Here is an 18,906-nt window from a genome sequence, read left to right as displayed (position 1 = left end):
AAAAACCAACTGGGGGGAGTTGGCCAGGGGGCACGGACACTGCTCAGGAACTGGCTGGGCATCGGTCAGCAGGTGGTGAGCAATTGCATTGTACATCACTTGTTTTGTATATTCTTTTACCATTACTAGTGTTATTTTCTTCCTTTTCTGTCCTATTAAATTGTCTTTATCTCAACCCACGAGTTTTACATTTTTTCTGATTCTCTCCCCCATCCCACTGAGGGGAAATGAGCGAGCAGCTGTGTGGTGCTTAGTTGCTGGCTAGGGTTAAACCACAACAGCCATACCCTGCTTGAAGTCCACGGGTGACCCACAGCATCACAACCTTGTCATTGCTTTATACAGCACCTGCCATGGTTGGTGAAATGTCCACCTGTGGCCTCTGTGACTGACTCAACATCCACTTGATCCTAGAGAGGCCAACAAGAGATTTCTCTAGCTCCTTTGGTGGCTGTGTACTATGGGCGGTGGGACTCATAAAGGGATGAGAGGCTCCACTCACCTCTCGCAGCCAAAGGGGAACAGGAGCAAAACTCAGGCACCCCAGCAACCTTGTGGGGTCACAGCACATGCCATCTGTGGTCCAGATGGCCATGCTTTGATGGGTATAAACGTATTACTTTGATGTGCTCTGAGCTGTTGTGTGAAGAGATGTGTTTCCTTGGCACATAGAAGACAGCATGGGGAGGACTGGGTGGAGAGATAGATGGGGGGATTGACACTAAGGAGCTCCTGGGTGTCTCAACAGGGTTAAGAGGCAATAAAGGTGGAAGGAAAGAGGTGGAAAAATGAGGAGAGGATCAAAGACTGATGACGGCATGAGCACTGATGGGGGAGGCAGGAGTGCAGATGAGAGACAGGAGAGCAAATAGTGCAGGACAGGAGGCCACTGCGGTAAGGGAACAGAGGAGGGGGATCAGAGGAAGCAAGGGGTAAAGCAGCCTGGGGAAGGAGAGCTGGAGAAGAACGAGAGGTTAAAAGACAGAAAGCAGAGGAGGAGTGGCTACTCACTCTGTAAGAAAGGAGATGAGGAGACAGAGAACAAACCATCACCCTGTAAACAGCTCTAGACAGAGTGCGCTTCCTCCAGGAGATGCGATCAAAGTGAAAGGGAGCAGGGAGCACGGGGGCCGGAGGGAACACCGGGGAAGGATGCCACCTTCCCCATGGCATTAGCAAGAGGCTCTGGCACCCAGCCAGGCTGCATCTTCTCCCTCCCCCTCCTCCTGTCCTGCTTCTCTACCCACCTCCCTCCCCTTTTAAATTCAAAAATTTGTGTGGTGTGAAATTTCATCTGCTTTGACGGCGATTCACAAAGACACTGCCCATCAGAGGAGAGAGGCTTGCCTGCGCTTTGCACAATGCGCTCAATGAAGCAGTCCCACTCCCTCCAGCCGCCAAGCCCGGCCACCACCACCACCCTCCATCTCCAGCTCCCCTTTCCTCCCTCAATCTCTGCCCACCCCGTGGGCCTCCAGGTCAGCCCCCTCACATGTCACAACCTTTACACCTCCTTCCCCACAAAAAAAAATTCATGCCCTTGTCCTAATCGTTTCTCCTGAGGTTTGTAGGCAGTCATGCTATCAAGCAGCCAAGCCCTCACTGCCCTGCTACTCCACTGCACAGCTGGCAGGCGGACACAGTTCATCTGGGGGGAGACAGGGCTGTGGAGAAACCACCATACATCTCAAAAAAAAAAAGGGAAAAAAGGGATATGCATTTACAGGATGTCGAGCAGCTCTGGCAGGCTGTGGGCTGATGGAAATACCCCTTCTCTGCCAGCACCCAGTGGATCCAAGCAGAATCCAAAGTAGCATGGATACCTCGCTCTGGACAGCATCTTTCAACCCCAGGAGAGGTAGAGACTATCTCTAGAAAAGCAGCCATGAAGCTCTAAGTCACACAGGGTAGGTGCTAGCTCTCTATTTGTTACAATGAGGAAAGCTCTGCCCACCTGAAGTTTGCATTGACAAAGCAGATGCTGGCACAGAAAGGGTAATGCGACCACACCCTGCTGTCTCTCCACCGCTGCCTGCTCTGCAAGCTGAACCTAGCAGCAGCAGAGGACTGTCCCACCACAGCTGCAGCTCAAAAGGGAATGCTCAATTTTCTGCAAACCATCAGCCCTCCACAAATATTTCAGTTCTCTGACATGAACGCCACCGGCCATTTCATTCCCTCTCTGATCCTCCTCATCGCTGTTTACTTATTAATGGCTTCTTCTGTCTTATTTAGAATGATTATATAAGTACACAGACACAGAGCAGCACAGAGCTCTGACCTGCTATTAAAACCTGCCGCAGTTTAATGTCTTCTTTCCACCTCCTCCTTATCCTGTTGCTGGCTGCCTCCAAGGTAGCTGCCCTTTCAGCTCTTGCTTCAGTCAGATCTCCCTCTGCCAAACTTCAGCTCTGAATGCCGTTAGCTATCCATTCATCCTCTAGATCATCTCCAGTGTGTTGGGAAAACCAAATTCACCAGCTACAAGTGTAAGGGACAAAAAATTACTTCCCCAAAATACCATCTGATTTCAAAAGGAGCAGGTCCAGACTCTCTAAGGAGGACTGGGTGGGAGAGATGGGAAGGCTATTACCTTTCAGGGGTTCCTAAAGCAAGTGGGGGTCCCTTTCCCCTTAAGTTCATCCTTACAAAATAAACTGCTGCACTGTCTGCATCATAACTGTGTCTATACCAGCAAACTAAACATGCCTGGCACTGGTTTCTGGGGCCAATGTGAATTGGTATGGAACAGCCTTTGTCTATACTTGAATTCTTACCCTCCAGAAAAAGGGTCTGGCTGCATGCAAAATACCTATTGAGAATGGTCACCAGCCTCTGCTGTGCTCTAACTGGGAAATGCCCAAGAGACTGTTCATGGACACAGATCAAAATCAGGAAACAAATTGACTATGTAGACCACTGATGTCCAGTGCCCAGGAATGTTCCCTGATACCTTTGGCTTTGAAAGGATGATGCCTAAAATTCAGTATGGATGAGTATAGGAGGCGTATAACACAAATGCCCCCACCATTGCCTTCCTAATTCAAGGGGAAACAGAACCAGCAGTTCAGGCGCTTACCCTATTTTGCAGGTATGGATTAAGTGTCATTATGCAGGGACTAACACAAACATTCTCACAGCAAAAGATAAACATTTTTTTAAGTTGCTGATTGCAACTTTTTGGATTTCAGGTCTCCCGAGAAGCTGAAGATGCTTCTGTCCCCCCGGGATACAGACTCCCAAAGCTCAGAGCAGTTTGAAACAATAAGGAGAATGGACGGAAGCAACTTGGGTTTCGCAGGACTTGTGCAGGCTCACCCCACAGGGCAAGCTAGACTTGTAAGAGAATTCTGGTGACTAAGAGTAGAGAGGCAGGCAAAATTGCTGTTTTGCTGAACATGGGAAAAAAACAAAATTGAATTTTTACTCTGTACATTCTCAAAGTCAGTCATAAAAACATGCTGGCAAATGTCACCTTCTGCCTGGCAGTAAGCACAAACTTCGAAGGGCCTGGAGGGATTTATAAACCCGTGGTGAATTTTGCCATTCTTTTAACACAGCCTGATCTTTGCAAACTCCTGGAGGTCATGTTAGAACCAAGAGCAAGGCAAGGATATGGAATATGTTCCCCTTGTGTCTGTTTGCCTAAAACTGACTCCATAAGCCTTGGCACAATCCTGCTAAGGTCACTCTGTTTCCAAAAGTATCTGTGCTTGCATAGGCATCCTTTGATAAATAACAGTGTGCACTGCACTCAGATGGGGGAGAAAAGAAAAGCTTGTCTAAACCAGTAGTCGGGGTACCAGCCATCTAAATCAACCATTTTTCCACCCTGGGAGAGTACAAAGCAGAGTTGCCTTGGCTGCAAGGTTTTGTTTTTCTGCCTCTTTATTCTATTCCAAGTGCACTGAGCATCTGGCAAGTTGTCAACTGGATTGGGGGACAAGAGAGACCCAAGTGGAACATGTTTAAAAAGAGATTAATTTGTTACAGTTGCTTCAGACAACAGTGACCTGCACTTAATGGAGCAGGAGGCCTCTTCCTTCAACAGCATCAGGCTGGGATGAAGTTGAATTAATAAAACAGTAACCCATGACTTAAACCTGTGGGATTTGGCAAAGAATAGACAGGGACCAGGGATGGGCTCAGACTGGTGGCTGGGATAGGATAAGCAGGAAGACTAAGAGGTGCTGCCAGGGTGAGCCGGGGGTTCAGGGTATGCAAGCTGTTTCAGTGATCTGTGAGGAGACAGTGGGAATCACCTGTTTGTGGATACTTCTTGACCTCTATTTTTGCTAATAAACAGGTCAGACTTATAGGAGATGTAGCACAGGCAGCAATTCCAGCCAGGCCCTGATGATGCTTGCCTCTGTTCTTGGAACATTAAGGATGGAGAAGCAGCTCTGGCTTGCTGCTTTATCCTGTTTTAGTGAGCTCAAATTTCTTCCACAGCTTCTAAGATTATTCTGAAATTCCATATTACTAAAATTCCTTCCAGTGTTTCCAGCTAAGTCCCTCATCCCAACCCTATGAGGCAAAAATGCAGAAGGGGATCTGTCCTTAACCTCAACTGAGGAGCTGAACTCCTAATTAAATTCTCATTTCCCATCACCCACCTAACGAACTCTTCTCCCACCCCCACATCTTTGTGCTAAGGAGCTGGCCCAAAGCAGAGCTCCGTGGTGGGAGCAGTACAAGGCTGCAGGACTAGCTCCAAGGGGCCAGCTGGATGGACATAAGACCAATTCTTTACATCCAAGCTACCAAAGGAGAGGTTTCTGTTGCCTTTGCCTAACCTGCAGAGGGAGCAGGCAGAGCTACTAGAGACAGGGTAGAGCTCGAATCATTTCTAACATTTCCAGAGAAACGTTGGAAATTCCCTCCTCTTTCAGGGAGGGAAGGAGAAGCAAAAATCACAGATTTCTTCCCTTCTGGCCTGTGAGATGGGAGAAGAAAATTGCTCAGTGGTCTCAGTACAGAAAAAACTTCCTCGGTCTGAACCCATCAGGCCATCTTCTCTGCAGGAAATCAAGTAGCACCCATGGACAGAACAAAGACATGGCTGCAAACAGCAGGCTTCAAGTGAGACAGGAGCAGGAGAAACCTTTCTACCAGCTGGAGAACCCAATAACCCCAGGCTGGGACCTGGGAAATGTAATACAGACAGGGCTGGGTCCTGATCAAGAGGCAGGTTGGAGATGGGAGCTATGAAGAAGTCCCCAAGATGAGCTCCAGCAGAGCCCTAGCCATGGGGAGCAGGCAGGGCAGCCCTGGAGGCACTGCACAGCAGGATGGCATGGGGAGGTCTGACAGCATACCTGGTGTTGGATGAGTGAGCAGGTGGGATGCTTGACATACGTCTGTTAACCTGCGTTGCTTCCCTATGTAAGGTGAACTAGAAGTGGTGCTCTAGCTGCTGCCTTGCCCAGGAACAAGGTCTGGTCTACAAGCGGGTCAGCAGTAGCTTGCTGCAATGCGAGCGCTGATGTCCCCCAGGAGCCGCTACCTTGCAGGGAGCAGCTGACTGATGGGAACTTACCCCCATGAAAAGCAGAAATTAACTGCTGCCAAAGCAGATATGCCCAGCTTCTCTCAGTTTAAAACTGCAAATTTTGAGTTGTTTGAAGTATGAAAATTCTTTCCCTCTTGCTTTAAGCACTGAACAGGTATTTACAATAATAAGGAGAGCAGGGGTCTGCTTCCCCAGGAGAGCACTCGCTGGGCTCAGAGCCCCGCTACACCTTGACACCTTTGCATGCATCCAAACTGCCTCATCTCTAAAACACACCTCATTGCAGTGACTATCAGGGACAGAAATAAAAAACCCACAAAACACATGCACATGCTCCCCACCACCACTACCACCTTCGCAGGAGGAGATCCCTCATTCTCTCTGCACAGGATTTAGTCTCCGTCATCAAATTCCTCTGCAGTTTTTCAGTTGCTCAGTTTACATTGCCTGGGCTCCTCGCCAGCCAGGCACTGCATCTCGCTTGCTGTCCACCCAGCTTCACGCCTGCTTCCCAGCATCCTAGCCCACCCGCTCCCCCTGTGAGCTCAGAGATGCAGTCTGGGCTTCTCAAAGCACCTGTTTGGCTGGAATCCGGTTTTGTCCCTAATTGGAATGAAATCGAATAGCTTCAAGATTTCCCTGAAGGATGTTTTCAAGCTGGTTTCAAATATGATTTCAAATTACCATATGAGAATTTCAGCATTGTTACAGTTGTTTCTATTTTTAGGTCTCTGAAAACAGATAGCAAAATACTGATGACATCAGCATTTGACAGGTGTCAACTTGTTTCACTACCAAATGGATGCTACATGGTCTAGAAAAGGAAATAAAAATCTCAGACTATAATGTATAGCTTGTATATGATAATGTAAAGCTTATTGAATATTGTGGCAGGGGTGGACTAGATAGTCTCTGGAGGTCCAGAGAAAGCCTTTGATGATTCTCTATGTTGCTCTCAAATGTCAGTAGTGGCAGTAAAGCATCTTGAAATAGGGAGGGAAATATTGACATAAGTGAAAAATTTTCTACATAAAATTAGGAGCGAAACATCAACATTCTCTGAAATGCTTTTTCTTAAATGAAAAATTTCTCCCTAATTTTTTGTTTAAAATTTGATGAAACCCATGCAATTTCTGACAAAAAGCCATTAGGAGGAAAAATATATTGAATTCAGCCAGTGCTATCCAGCTCTTCCTCACTATTTTATCTACCTCCCTCCACTATCCAATAGCTGATTGCTTTGTGGGTAGCTCCTTCAAGCCTCCCTTCATATTGCAGACTTTCCACATCATTTTAGCACTTTCCTGCTGCATGCCACAGGTAACCAGCTCTCCTATGCTTCACAGGCACTTTTAATTCCTGCAGGGTGTTTGCGGGCCAGGCAAGTTCAAGCACCATCATGCCAGGTTACACCTCCTAAAAACCCTGTCAGCTCTGCAGGTTTGCATCCTCCCACTCCGGACCACACATCCCGCATCATGTTTGCAGAGATAAGAGTGCCCTCTGGGCTGCATCTGGGCTCCAGGCCCCCATTTGGCCTTCTGGGATTTATGCCATCTGCTTACTCGTTGGGGAAGGGGGTAGGGAACACCAGTCCTGACTCAAGCCCCGCAGCAGCCCAGCATCGCCACCCCGGCGCAGCCCGCTGCTGTTTATGCATTCCTTTTGTTGGAGACCTGGCAACCAGCTTTTAATCTGAGCCCAGTGTGAATTAATTTTGGACTAAGCTTTTGTATCAAATGCTTTCCTAAGATGTAGCTATATTACATCTGCTGCACTCCCTTCATCCACTAATTTGCTAATTCTACCAAAAACAAGCATATGCTTTTCTGACACACAACTTTCACAATGGAGTGGAGCAGAGGAATAAAGGGCTTCATTTACTCATGCAAACAAGTTATCTGAAGCCTGATCTTGTTCTCACTGAAGTCAGAAACAAAATATGCATTGACTTCTGTGTGAGCTATCTTGGACCTTGGGGTCTGATCCAGCACTTGAGCCTGATTCTGCCAGTCACTTGAACACTTGCTGAAGGCAGGGGCCTGCCAGGGTGTCATCCTCCCTGGTCTCTGACATCAGAGACTGCTGGAAAGAAAAATGACTGTTATGCTACAAATAGCATGATTGAGTCACTTTGCTACAGGATCAGCTCAAAGGAGGGGGAAGTGACTGGTGAAAAGGTAGCAGGAGACAGAGCAGAGCTGTGGTATCTCGCTCGGGGAAAAACAAACAGGCAAACAAAGGAAAAGAAACAGAAATTGCCTCCTTTGGCCTTCTTCCATCAGGGCAACTCCATTTTATGAACCATTCCAAAAAATGCAGGAAAAGACAAGAACAGGCTTCAAAACACAGGGAGGACCTGCACTTTTCTTCTTGTTTGCAGGACAAGCATGGGTGCATTTTTACAAAGATAAAGGGAACATAGGTGAATATTCAATGACTGTTTTCTTACCTGCTTACACCTGCTGTGCACGTGGCTATGTATTTTTGAATAGGATCACAGTTATTTGCACCTGCAAAACTGCACCTAGCACTTCTGTTGTCAGCAAAATTGCAGGTGCAGGAGTCAGTACAGAAAGCAGCCCTAAAGAAAACATTGCCCATATCACTATGAATAAAGCTAGAGGGACTTCAAGCATTCAGGGCACCTGGCTTGTCCCCCAAAACTCCTGTGTTTTCAGGATAGTAAAAGCCAGCCATCCTGACCTGAGGTACAGTTCGGGAACAGGAGCCACAGCTGCTCAGTGCTTTGTTTTTGCAATTGCCTTTTTCTCCAGGGACAAGAGAGCAGCTTCCAGGAAAACCAGCCAAAAGTTAAAACAACACAGGCAGCTCTTACTATGGCCCTGGAAATAACAGGGGCAAACAGCTGCCGTTTTCTTTCTTTTGGCCTGGATGCAATTTTCCTCATCTCACCATTTACACAGGTCACATGAGGGAGCAGAGCTCGTTTCCCAAGCTTCTGGGCCCCACAGGAGGGGAAGGGAAGGGGCAGTGCAGGAGGTGCTTGTGCAGTGTCCCAGCCTGAGCCAGCTCGAGTGCAAACCCTCCAAGGACTTCCACTGCCTGTCACCTGTGCTGCAGGGTTCACACTGCTCATTATTTGAGCTAAATGGCAGCTCATAAAAATATACCAGCATTTCTGCTTCTTTTGCTGTGCAGGTGTGTGCAAAGATTTCTCACCAGCCTGGGGGAGGCAGCTCTATGCTCAGGTGGGCTGGCTCAGCAGCAAAGAGCAGCCTGAGCTTAACAACACGCTTTGCCCCCTCCTTTCCAACAGGCTGAATTTATGCTCCTACCTACCCCAAGTCAAAGCATCTTCTTGCCTAGCTTTCACTCTTGTTTTAACACAATGAGGAAAATTGGGGTAGTCAGCTGTGGGAAAGCTGCAATCTTTCTGTCAGTAAAGCTGGCTCAGGGCTTCCTGGCAGTATCAGCCAAACAACATCACTGGCCCAAGGTAGAGAGATGGATGTACCTGTCCCGGGAAGGGAGAGGCATAACTGGAAGAGAGTCACACAGTTGGGCTTGTTGCACCTTTTGCTGTCTCTGGGCCTGGAGCAAGAGACACCCACTAACTGGAAGGAAAAAGTAGTACATACATCACCCCATGTACCACAGCCTGTCCCTCAGCACCAGCAGTGACTGCTGCTCTTTTGGCTTCCCAGGGCTCTGCCATAGGCAAAGCACTGGGAACAGCCACCTTGCTGCCATGGCAGGATGATGCCCCTGGCAGCCTCCTACTTTGCTATGCCTACACCCAGCCTTACCCTCCCCAAAACACCCCTGCTACTTAAAGAGGAGGGAAAAAAATCATAAAAAGTCAGACTTTGCCACAAAACATGAAACAGCAGAGGAACTGATACTGTAAATGGGAAGTGTGGGTGTACCCTCTTTGAAGGAGAAAGGTCTTTCCTCCCCCTTTGCTGCACTGGGACGTAAGCCCAGAGCTGCTATCACAATCATTTGTGAATGTGGAGGCAGGTCTAAAAAGCCAGCTGTGAATTTTGGTAGTCAAGAAGGAAAAAAAAAAAAAACACCCTAGGAGAAAAGCTCAAAGCAGACAAATACAGGGTTGGGAAAATCATTGCCTAGATTTCAGCTACAGCATCCAAAACCTGCAGTCTTACCAATAGCTGCAAACTCCCCTTTTAGCCCTCTGCCCCCTCCATTTAACTTTCTTACCTACCCTAGCATCTCCACATATCCAGATAATACAGTAAGGCCAACCTTTGCCACCTCCACTGCACACAAGCACAGCACTTTCAAAGGCTGTGGACTTGCCTATGTTAACTTATTCCAGACACCACAAAAAGCCTCCTCACTCAGGACCATTCCCCTACTAGATATCAACTTTCAAGCCTCAATCTTCAGAATTGCTCTGGTAAAGAGATTTTTTAACAGCACTAAAACATGTCTCCTATCTCATACTCAAAAATTACTAAAGTGATCTGACTCAAATGCTACAGAAATTCAGCCTTAGATACAAGAGTAATGAAGTCTCATATCCATAGGCCAAACTTGCAGAAGATTATAAGCAACTGAAAATGGGTGTTTCAAATGGAAGTTATGCAACATGAATGACAGTGACCTGAAACGCTCAGAGCAGACTTTTCCTATCTCCAACATTTGTCTATAGCAGCGCAGGAAACTTTGGAGCACTGAAGGAAACAATCATTTCCAGCTTGGAGAAAGAAAAAATACTTAAAACTGTGCAACACTTGAGTATCTTTTGGGTCTTTGCCTTACCAGAATATCTTTGGAAATGGGGGAAGTTTAGATGAGATGTCATTCTCGACTGCAACCAACAAAGATTCCCCTTAGACTTACCTCAGGCCATACAGGACAGTCCCATCAGGATGGAGCCGAATCATGCGATTCTTCACCGTCACCCCATGCAGAAAGGACTTCTTGTCATTCAGGAAATAAGTGTCAGGCAGCCACAACTGGTCAGCCACCCGGTTGTCCAGGGTCAGGTTGAGAGGAAGGTCGTTATATGCCAGGCGTTTGTCCCGCCAGCTCTGCTGGAAGTACATGGTGATGGTATAGTCCTGGGAGAGAAACATGCAAACGTCAGCCTGGCTCCAGGGTAGGGACATAATTCAGTCCCTTCACTACTGTCACTGCCAAGACCTCTGGTGGGTCTCCAAATTCCTTGGCACCCAAATGTTTGTTTCTGCACCTCCACCAGCTGGGGGGACTGTGCTTTGTTCTGGGAAAATGGAAAAAATTCTGAGCTTTGTAGGGGACAAAATGACATTACATGACTCCAATCAAACAAAACTGCATCCTCACTCATGTTGTCCCAGCCTGCTTAGAGTTTGGCTGCAAAACTAGTGGTAGTTAGGACTACGATAGCACTAAAGGATGTCAACCAACAGTGGGCTACACCACACCAAAGACTTCAAGGATTGATCTCCCAATAAAGTCACATAAAGGTGTCTGGACACAATACAGTCACGCTCAGCCACTGCTTGTTACCACGCAGTTGCTAAAAGCCAATTTTATTTTGAGCAGAAACTCAGGAGATTCCCAAGGGCACATGGAGAATCTCACCTCGAGGCCAAGGTTTCAAAGTCAACCCAGGCCAGCTGTGACAAGCTATTAGCACTTGCCTTGTTATAGGAGCTAAGTTGGGAGTTCGTTGCGATTCTCAGGAAGGAACATATGTGGAGGAAATCTGTCACCAGTGGAGCACAATCCACTAGTAAAGAGGCAGTTCCCTAACCATCCCCAGCTAGCACAGTGCCATACATATCTCCTGCTCCTCTCCTGTTCAATAGTAAAAAGTTGACAAAACTGCTGCTAAAGACAAGAATGTTATAGAGGGCAGGGAGAGCTGTTTGGTGGCCCACAGCTGTAGCTCTGCAGAAACCATACCAGTTGCTGGACAGTAACAGCACATCCAGGGGAGATCCAGAGGCTCCAGATAAGCTTGTTCAGAGACACAATTTTGTGGTGCCATATTAGAAGAACAGTTATTTCTTCTCAGGAAAGGGAATAGTACAGGAAGGGGTCTTGTACACACAAATGACAGAAAACATTCTCACAACAGGTCTTAAATAGGCTAGGAGCTAAGATTTTTTGGGGGTAAAACAGCTAGCATTAAAATAACAGGACGTTGATTAGGAAGTGGGCACAAGTCTTGCTGACAGTGGCCTTACAGAAGTCAGTGATTTTTCAGAAGTCCTTAAATAAAAAGCATTTCTGCAAGTGCATGCAGATGATCTAGAACAGGTGGAGCCAGAGACGCATTTTCTTTTCCCAAGTAGATACCTACAGTGCCACAGGAATCCTCCTGACCACACAGATCTGCATTTCTGCTCTGCAAATTTCAGCGCTGTGCAAGGGGCTGGTGAGGACCTTGCTAATGCACTAACATCTGGGCTGAGCACAGAGGCATCCTGCTTGCCTGCCTGTCTTCTCCCACTGACTTCACTCGAAGTCAGGTTTGATTAGCACCTCTGAAAACAAGCTCAAATAATCCCACATTATGGGTATGCCAGCTTTCGGGTATCTAACTATGATTCAGAAATCTAGATCCACATTCATATCTGAAAGGTCACAGAGTAAATCTGTGGTGTAGACTGGATACAAAAGCTATATCTGTCACTTTCTGTGTTATATTGAAAAGAACAAAAACACAGTGACAGCTTTCTGGCCAAGAAACTGTTTTGCTTTGCTTTTTAAAGGACTGCTAAACTCCTGCCTCAGAAACCTCACAGTCCATCTCTCAGGGGCACAAACATTTTCATTTTGGTCAAGACCTTGCAAAGGAAAACGTTCTCCCCAGTACCCCTCCCAGGGTGTTTGGACCTGCATTGCAGTGAGAGCATAGAGGAGCACAGTGCCCGAGTTCCTGGAGCCTCTTACCCTCCTTGGTAACAGACTCTTGCCTTGCCTATGGGAAATGGCTACAGAGGCATCATTTCCATTCTCCCCCCTTTGAGAATTCCACCCACACATCTGGGCAAGCTGTTTCACTGACCTGCATTTTCCTAAACCTTGACAGAGTCCTGCAACACCTCACCCCTAACCAGGCCACTCTGCTGTCATTGCAAGCTCCTGCCAGCCTTCAAGCAGCAGACAAGAGGTGGCACTGATTTCCAGAAGTTAAAAAGGGCAAGCTGCTTACAAAGTGAACAGTTGTTAGCACTGAAGAGATAGACCTTCTAAACACATCTTCTGTATTTCCAGGATTGATAGGAACAAACTCAGAAGGGTGCAGAAATAAAAGCCTACACCCTAGCCATCAGGCTGATGATGTTCTTCAAGTGCAGAGACCTTTCTGGGGAAGAACAGCCAGCCCAGCCCTGGGCTGAGCTCTGTTCTCCAATCTTCCTGGGTTTCTTGGCACAATAGATTTCTTTGGGCAGCATCATGGAAGTCTAGAGCACTTGATAAACATGGTTCATCTAGTGCCTGAGGTTTCCCTCAGCCCCTCTCTCTGCTGATTCCTGTGCTCCACTTCTCATTCTCCTGCTTTCCCTACCCCATCACATTGTTGAACAGTGGGCAGGATTTCTGGGCAGAAGGAAAAGAGCAGGACAAGTGTCCACCCCACAGAGGTTGGTCCTCCCCAGGAGGACAGGTGGTGCTGACATACTGATGGGCACAGCACTGAGCTATGGGGAAGAGAGATGCTCTGCCTTCAGGCCCCTGGGAGAAGGCAGGGCACAGACCAGGGGGCTGGAGGAAGCACTGATATGGCCCACTACAGCAAGTGAGAGGGACCAGTACTCAGGGGAGAAAGCAGTGAGTTTGCCTTCCCCTTTATACCCCATAGTCTGGTCAGACAATTATGAAGTACCTGCATGACACCCTAGCATCACCACCTGGCCAGGCTCCAGAGCTGATGAGATCTTAATCATAGCCTTCCTTTCAGAGGCAGATAAAATAATGACCAAGGGTGACATCGTTCTGCAGAAGCAGAATGGCCAGATGGAGCCAATGCATGCAGTGGTTCCTAAGTTCAGGAATCCGAAGTAATAAGCCTGATTTTCCTCCAAGTCTTGAACGACAATCCCTTTGTTGTAGGGTTTTATCTGTCATTGCGCTAACATGAGGCTTTCCCAAACCACCCAGTAACCAGTGACATTCACAAGCCTACTGCCACAGATATACAAGCTGGGTTTCCCAGCATCACCAGCAGATAGAAAGTTGGCCCATTTACCAGGCTCAATGAAGACCTTCAAAACCAAACACACCTGGAGCCCATGCACCCCTCCAGCTTTTCCTTCCAGCTCACCACTGAAGCACTTTAGTGGGACAACACAGCTGAATTTCCCTGCCACCTGTGTTAGGGATAAGCAAAGGGGCTTTCTCTGTGCATGCGTACCCAGTAAGCAGCTTTCTACACTGCTGCTGCTGCTGGAGGAGCAAGCAGGTGGTGCAGGGAAATATGACTTTCCACTTGCCTCTAAACTAGCAGCCTAGACCCTCTCTGCACCGCACCAGTGCAGCTCCAGTAGCAACAAAAATGTTTCCAAATTTCCTGTTATAGATTCCACTGGGTCTTTCTGGAGGACCATAAAATGCTCATCCAGGGCCAGAGTCTGGCCAAGGCCAGTCACTGGTGTGGCAAGGATGGGAGAGCTTTGCAGCGAGCTCCCATCTTACTCTGCCAGATACACCTACTGCATTGGGGAGAAAAGGTAGGACCCACACTGGAGGGAGCATGCATGTGCCAGGCCACCCTGTGTAACCTCCTGCTTCATTTGGTGGCTACTGGGGGAGGAGAGGCAAGCGTGAGAGGAAGGGAGATATCACACCTCATCAGAAGCTCCGTGCAGGTTGCACTGCAAAGACCTTTGGAAGTTGTTCAGTGTGAACTTAGATTTCAGTTTTTAAAAAACACAGGCTGGGACAAGGGAAAGGGGGCTTCTGAAAGGTGGACATGACCAGAAGTTATGTACCTCCACCTGGTCCTCTGTTTTCCACCCCCTGGAAAAGCAAACTTTCCAAAGATACCTACAAACTTTCTCTAGCTAGGCTTTGCTACTGTAGCTTAATTGGCTATGTCAGCCTGTACCTACCCTGACCAGCATCCCACTGTGGGAAGCTGAAACGCTGTAGTCAACAGCGCTGGCAAGGGGAAAGCCTGTTTCAGACCCAGATGAGCCCTGCCGAGTCTCACTAATCTACAAACCATATACCCCTTATGCCAAAAGAGCTTGTATGTTTTGAAACAAGCTGTTCCTCTCTCCTCCATCTCTGCTAGCCCAGGGGTGGCCAGATCCCTTGGTTTGTCCCAGAAGTCCAGTACCCAGTAGCTCACAAGCTGCACAGCTCCAGTGCAGCTTCCAGCCCTTTTATTTACCGCAGTACTCCTATGCTGCCCTCCCTGCCTTGCAAGGCAGACCTCATGGCCCAGCTGTGTGCAGGACCGCACTCAGCACCACAGCTCCCCTTCAGCCCCTCACGAAGCTGAGATGGCACCTGAGCCTGCTGGAAAGCTGCCTAGTGTGACCATCCCCATGGGATCCCCCCCTCCACATGCCTCCATTCAGTCTGCTCTGCCGAGCAGCTCCTTGCAATCTGTCAGTCTCAGGCCCCCTTGCCTCACTCGCTCCCAGTTTTGCAAAGGCTTTGCTCTCTTTTTCTCTCCTCCTTACTGCATGTGACACACACAAAACAGAGGTGAGAGCAACACATGGAGCCAGCAGAAACTCGTGTTGCAGAGGTGCCTCCCTGCAAGGAAAGAGGACAGCTCACTTAGAGGCCCACAAAAGCCCCAGAGGAGGAAAAGCAGCTTACTTGAGGGCCTCACATAGAATCATAGAATCACTGAGGTTGGAAAAGACCTCTAAGATCATCGAGTCCAACCGTCGACCCAACACCACCATGTCCACTAAACCATGTCCCTAAGCACCTCATCTACTCATCTTTTAAATACCACCAGGGATGGGGACTCAACCACTTCCCTGGGAAGCCTGGTCCAATGTTTAACCACTCAGTAAAGAAGTTTTTCCTTACATCCAATCTAAACCTCCCCTGGTGCAACTTGAGGCCATTTCCTCTCGTCCTATCGCTTGTTACTTGGGAGAAGAGACCGACACCCACCTCGCTACAACCTCCTTTCAGGTAGTTGTAGAGAGCGATGAGGTCTCCCCTCAGCCTCCTTTTCTCCAGGCTGAACAACCCCAGTTCCCTCAGCCGCTCCTCATAAGACTTGTTCTCCAGACCCCTCACCAGCCTCGTTGCCCTTCTCTGGACACGCTCCAGCACCTCGATGTCCTTCTTGTAGTGAGGGGCCCAAAACTGAACACAGTATTGGAGGTGCGGCCTCCCCAGTGCCGAGTACAGGGGCACGATCACTTCCCTACTCCTGCTGGCCACACTATTTCTGATACAGGCCAGGATGCCATTGGCCTTCTTGGCCGCCTGGGCACACTGCCGGCTCATGTTCAGCCGGCTGTCGACCAACACCCCCAGGTCCTATTCCAACAGGCAGCTTTCCAGCCACTCTTCCCCAAGCCTGTAGCGCTGCATGGGGTTGTTGTGGCCGAAGTGCAGGACCCGGCACTTGGCCTTGTTGAACCTCATACAATTGGCCTGGGCCCATCGATCCAGCTTGTCCAGATCCCTCTGCAGAGCCTTCCTACCCTCGAGCAGATCAACACTCCCGCCCAACTTGGTGTCGTCTGCAAACTTACTGAGGGTGCACTCGATCCCCTCATCCAGATCATTGATAAAGATATTGAACAAGACCGGCCCCAAAACTGAGCCCTGGGGAACACCGCTCGTGACCGGCCGCCAACTGGATTTAACTCCATTCACCACAACTCTCTGGGCCTGGCCGTCCAGACAGTTTTTGACCCAGCGCAGAGTACACTTGTCTATGCCGTGAGCAGCCAGCTTCTCTAGGAGAATGCTGTGGGAGACGGTGTCAAAGGCCTTACTGAAGTCCAGGTAGACCACATCCACAGCCTTTCCCTCATCCACTAGGCGGGTCACCTGGTCATAGAAGGAGATCAGGTTGGTCAAGCAGGACCTGCCTCTCATGAACCCGTGCTGGCTAGGCCGGATCCCCTGGTTGTCCCGCACATGCCTTGTGAGCGGCCTCAAGATGAACCACTCCATAATCTTCCCCGGCACCGAGGTCAGGCTGACAGGCCTGTCGTTCCCCGGATCCTCCTTCCGGCCCTTCTTGTAGATGGGCGTCACATTGGCAAGCCTCCAGTCATCCGGGACCTCCCCCGTTAACCAGGACTGCTGATAAATGATGGAGAGTGGCTTGGCGAGCTCCTCCACCAGCTCCCTCAGCACTCTCGGGTGGATCCCATCCGGCCCCATAGACTTGTGAGCATCCAGGTGGTGTAGCAGGTCATTGACTGCTTCCTCTTGGATCATGGGGGGTTCATCCTCCTCGCCGTCCCTGTCTTCCAGCTCGGGGGGCCGAGTACCGTGAGGATAACTGGTCTGCCTGTTAAAGACTGAGGCAAAGAAGGCATTGAGTACCTCAGCCTTTTCCTCATCCTCGGTGACAATGTTACCCCCCCCATCCAATAAAGGATGGAGATTCTCCTTGGCTCTCGTCTTGTCATTAATATATTTGTAAAAACTTTTTTTGTTGTCTTTAACAACAGTGGCCAGATTGCGTTCTAGCTGGGCTTTTGCCTTTCTCATTTCTTCTCTGCATGACCTAACGAGATCCCTGTACTCTTCTTGAGTCGCCTGCCCCTTCTTCCACAAGTGGTAAACTCCCCTTTTTTTCCTGAGTCCCAGCAAGAGCTCCCCCTTCAGCCAGGCCGGTCGTCTTCCCCACCCGTTCTTCTTACGGCATATGGGGACAGCCTGCTCCTGCGCCTTTAAGACTTCCTTCTTGAAGAACATCCAGCCTTCCTGGACCCCTTTGCCCTTCAGGACCGTCTCCCAAGGGACTCTCTCAACCAGCGTCCTGAACAGGCCAAAGTCCGCCCTCCAGAAGTCCATGGTTGCGGTTTTGCTGGCCCCCCTCCTTACTTCACCAAGAATGGAGAATTCTACCATTTCATGGTCGCTAAGCCCAAGACGGCCTCCGACCACCACATCTCCCACCAGTCCTTCTCTGTTAGTAAACAGCGGGTCAAGCGAGGCACCTCCTCTGGTAGGCTCACTTACCAGCTGTGTCAGGAAGTTGTCTTCCACACACTCCAGGAACCTCCTAGACTGCTTCCTCTCTGCCGTGTTGTATTTCCAGCAGACGTCCGGGAAGTTGAAGTCCCCCACGAGAACAAGGGCTAGAGAGACTTCTGCCAGCCGCTTGTAGAATGCTTCATCCGCCCCTTCATCCTGGTTGGGTGGTCTATAACAGACTCCCAGCAGGATATCTGCCTTGTTGGCCTTCCCCCTCATCCTTACCCATAAACACTCAAGCGTATCATCATCACAATCGTTGAGCTCTAGACGATCAAAACACTCCCTAACATACAGAGCCACCCCACCGCCTCTCCTTCCTCGCCTGTCCCTTCTGAAGAGTCTATAACCATCCATTGCAGCACTCCAAACATGAGAGTCACCCCACCATGTTTCTGTGATGGCGACTAAGTCATAGCTATCCCATTGCACAATGGCTTCCAGCTCCTCTTGTTTGCTGCCCATGCTGCGTGCATTGGTGTATACGCACTTGAGCTGGGCTATCGATTTCGCCCCCGGCATCGGCACGCCACCCCTAGGCTCATCTCTAGTGAGCCTAGTTTTATCTCCTTCCCCCTTCAAACCTAGTTTAAAGCCCTCTCAATGAGCCCCGCCAATTCATGAGCAATGATCCTTTTCCCCCTGTGAGACAGCTGGACTCCATCTGCCACCAGCAGGCCCAGTGCCATGTAAACCTCCCCGTGATCAAAAAAGCCAAAATTCCACAAAAGGCACCAGCCCCTGAGCCACGTGTTGATCAGGTGTGTTTTCCTGTTCCTTTCAGTATCCTTCCCTGCCACTGTAGGGATTGAGGAAAACACTACCTGTGCTCCTGATCCTTCAACCAGTCGCCCCAGTGCCCTGAAGTCCCTTTTGATCATTGCAGGACTTCTCTCTGCAACCTCATCACTGCCAGCCTGTATAACCAACAGTGGGTAGTAATCAGAAGACCGTACCAGACCAGGGAGCTTCCTCATAATGTCTCTGACCCGGGCCCCAGGGAGGCAGCAGACTTCCCTGTGGGATGGGTCCGGTCGGCATATAATGCATCCCACATGCTGCACCCTACAGTGCATCCCACCAGATACTGAGGACAGGGTTGCTAGCATCCATCTCCAGACAAGAGAAGGAGACTGATAATTACAGCCTTTCCTGAAACTCAGTAGCGACCCCAAACCAAAGATGATGTAAGAGGACTGAACAGTGAAAGGCTGAAATGTTGACATGAGAGGGGCATGGATGGAGGAAGGTATTTCCTGCAGAACCCCAGAGGCAAC

The 18,906-nt window shown here is 49.1% G+C and overlaps 1 protein-coding gene across 2 annotated transcripts in view; it reads right to left on the bottom strand.

Annotated features, from left to right (window-relative positions):
* The window catches only part of LOC143164525 (gamma-aminobutyric acid receptor subunit beta-4), a 79,738-nt gene that overhangs the window by 14,205 nt on the left and 46,627 nt on the right, over positions 1-18,906 (bottom strand). For both annotated transcript variants that reach the window (XM_076347209.1, XM_076347208.1), the window contains exon 4: positions 10,343-10,563. In XM_076347209.1, the coding sequence (XP_076203324.1) occupies positions 10,343-10,563 (221 nt within the window). The remainder of the gene's footprint in view (positions 1-10,342; positions 10,564-18,906) is intronic.

This window comes from Aptenodytes patagonicus, chromosome 9 (assembly GCF_965638725.1).
Source record: "Aptenodytes patagonicus chromosome 9, bAptPat1.pri.cur, whole genome shotgun sequence".
Taxonomy (NCBI): domain Eukaryota; kingdom Metazoa; phylum Chordata; class Aves; order Sphenisciformes; family Spheniscidae; genus Aptenodytes; species Aptenodytes patagonicus.
The sequence above is the reverse complement of the archived record's forward strand: the minus strand, read 5'-3'. Positions and strand labels throughout refer to the sequence as shown.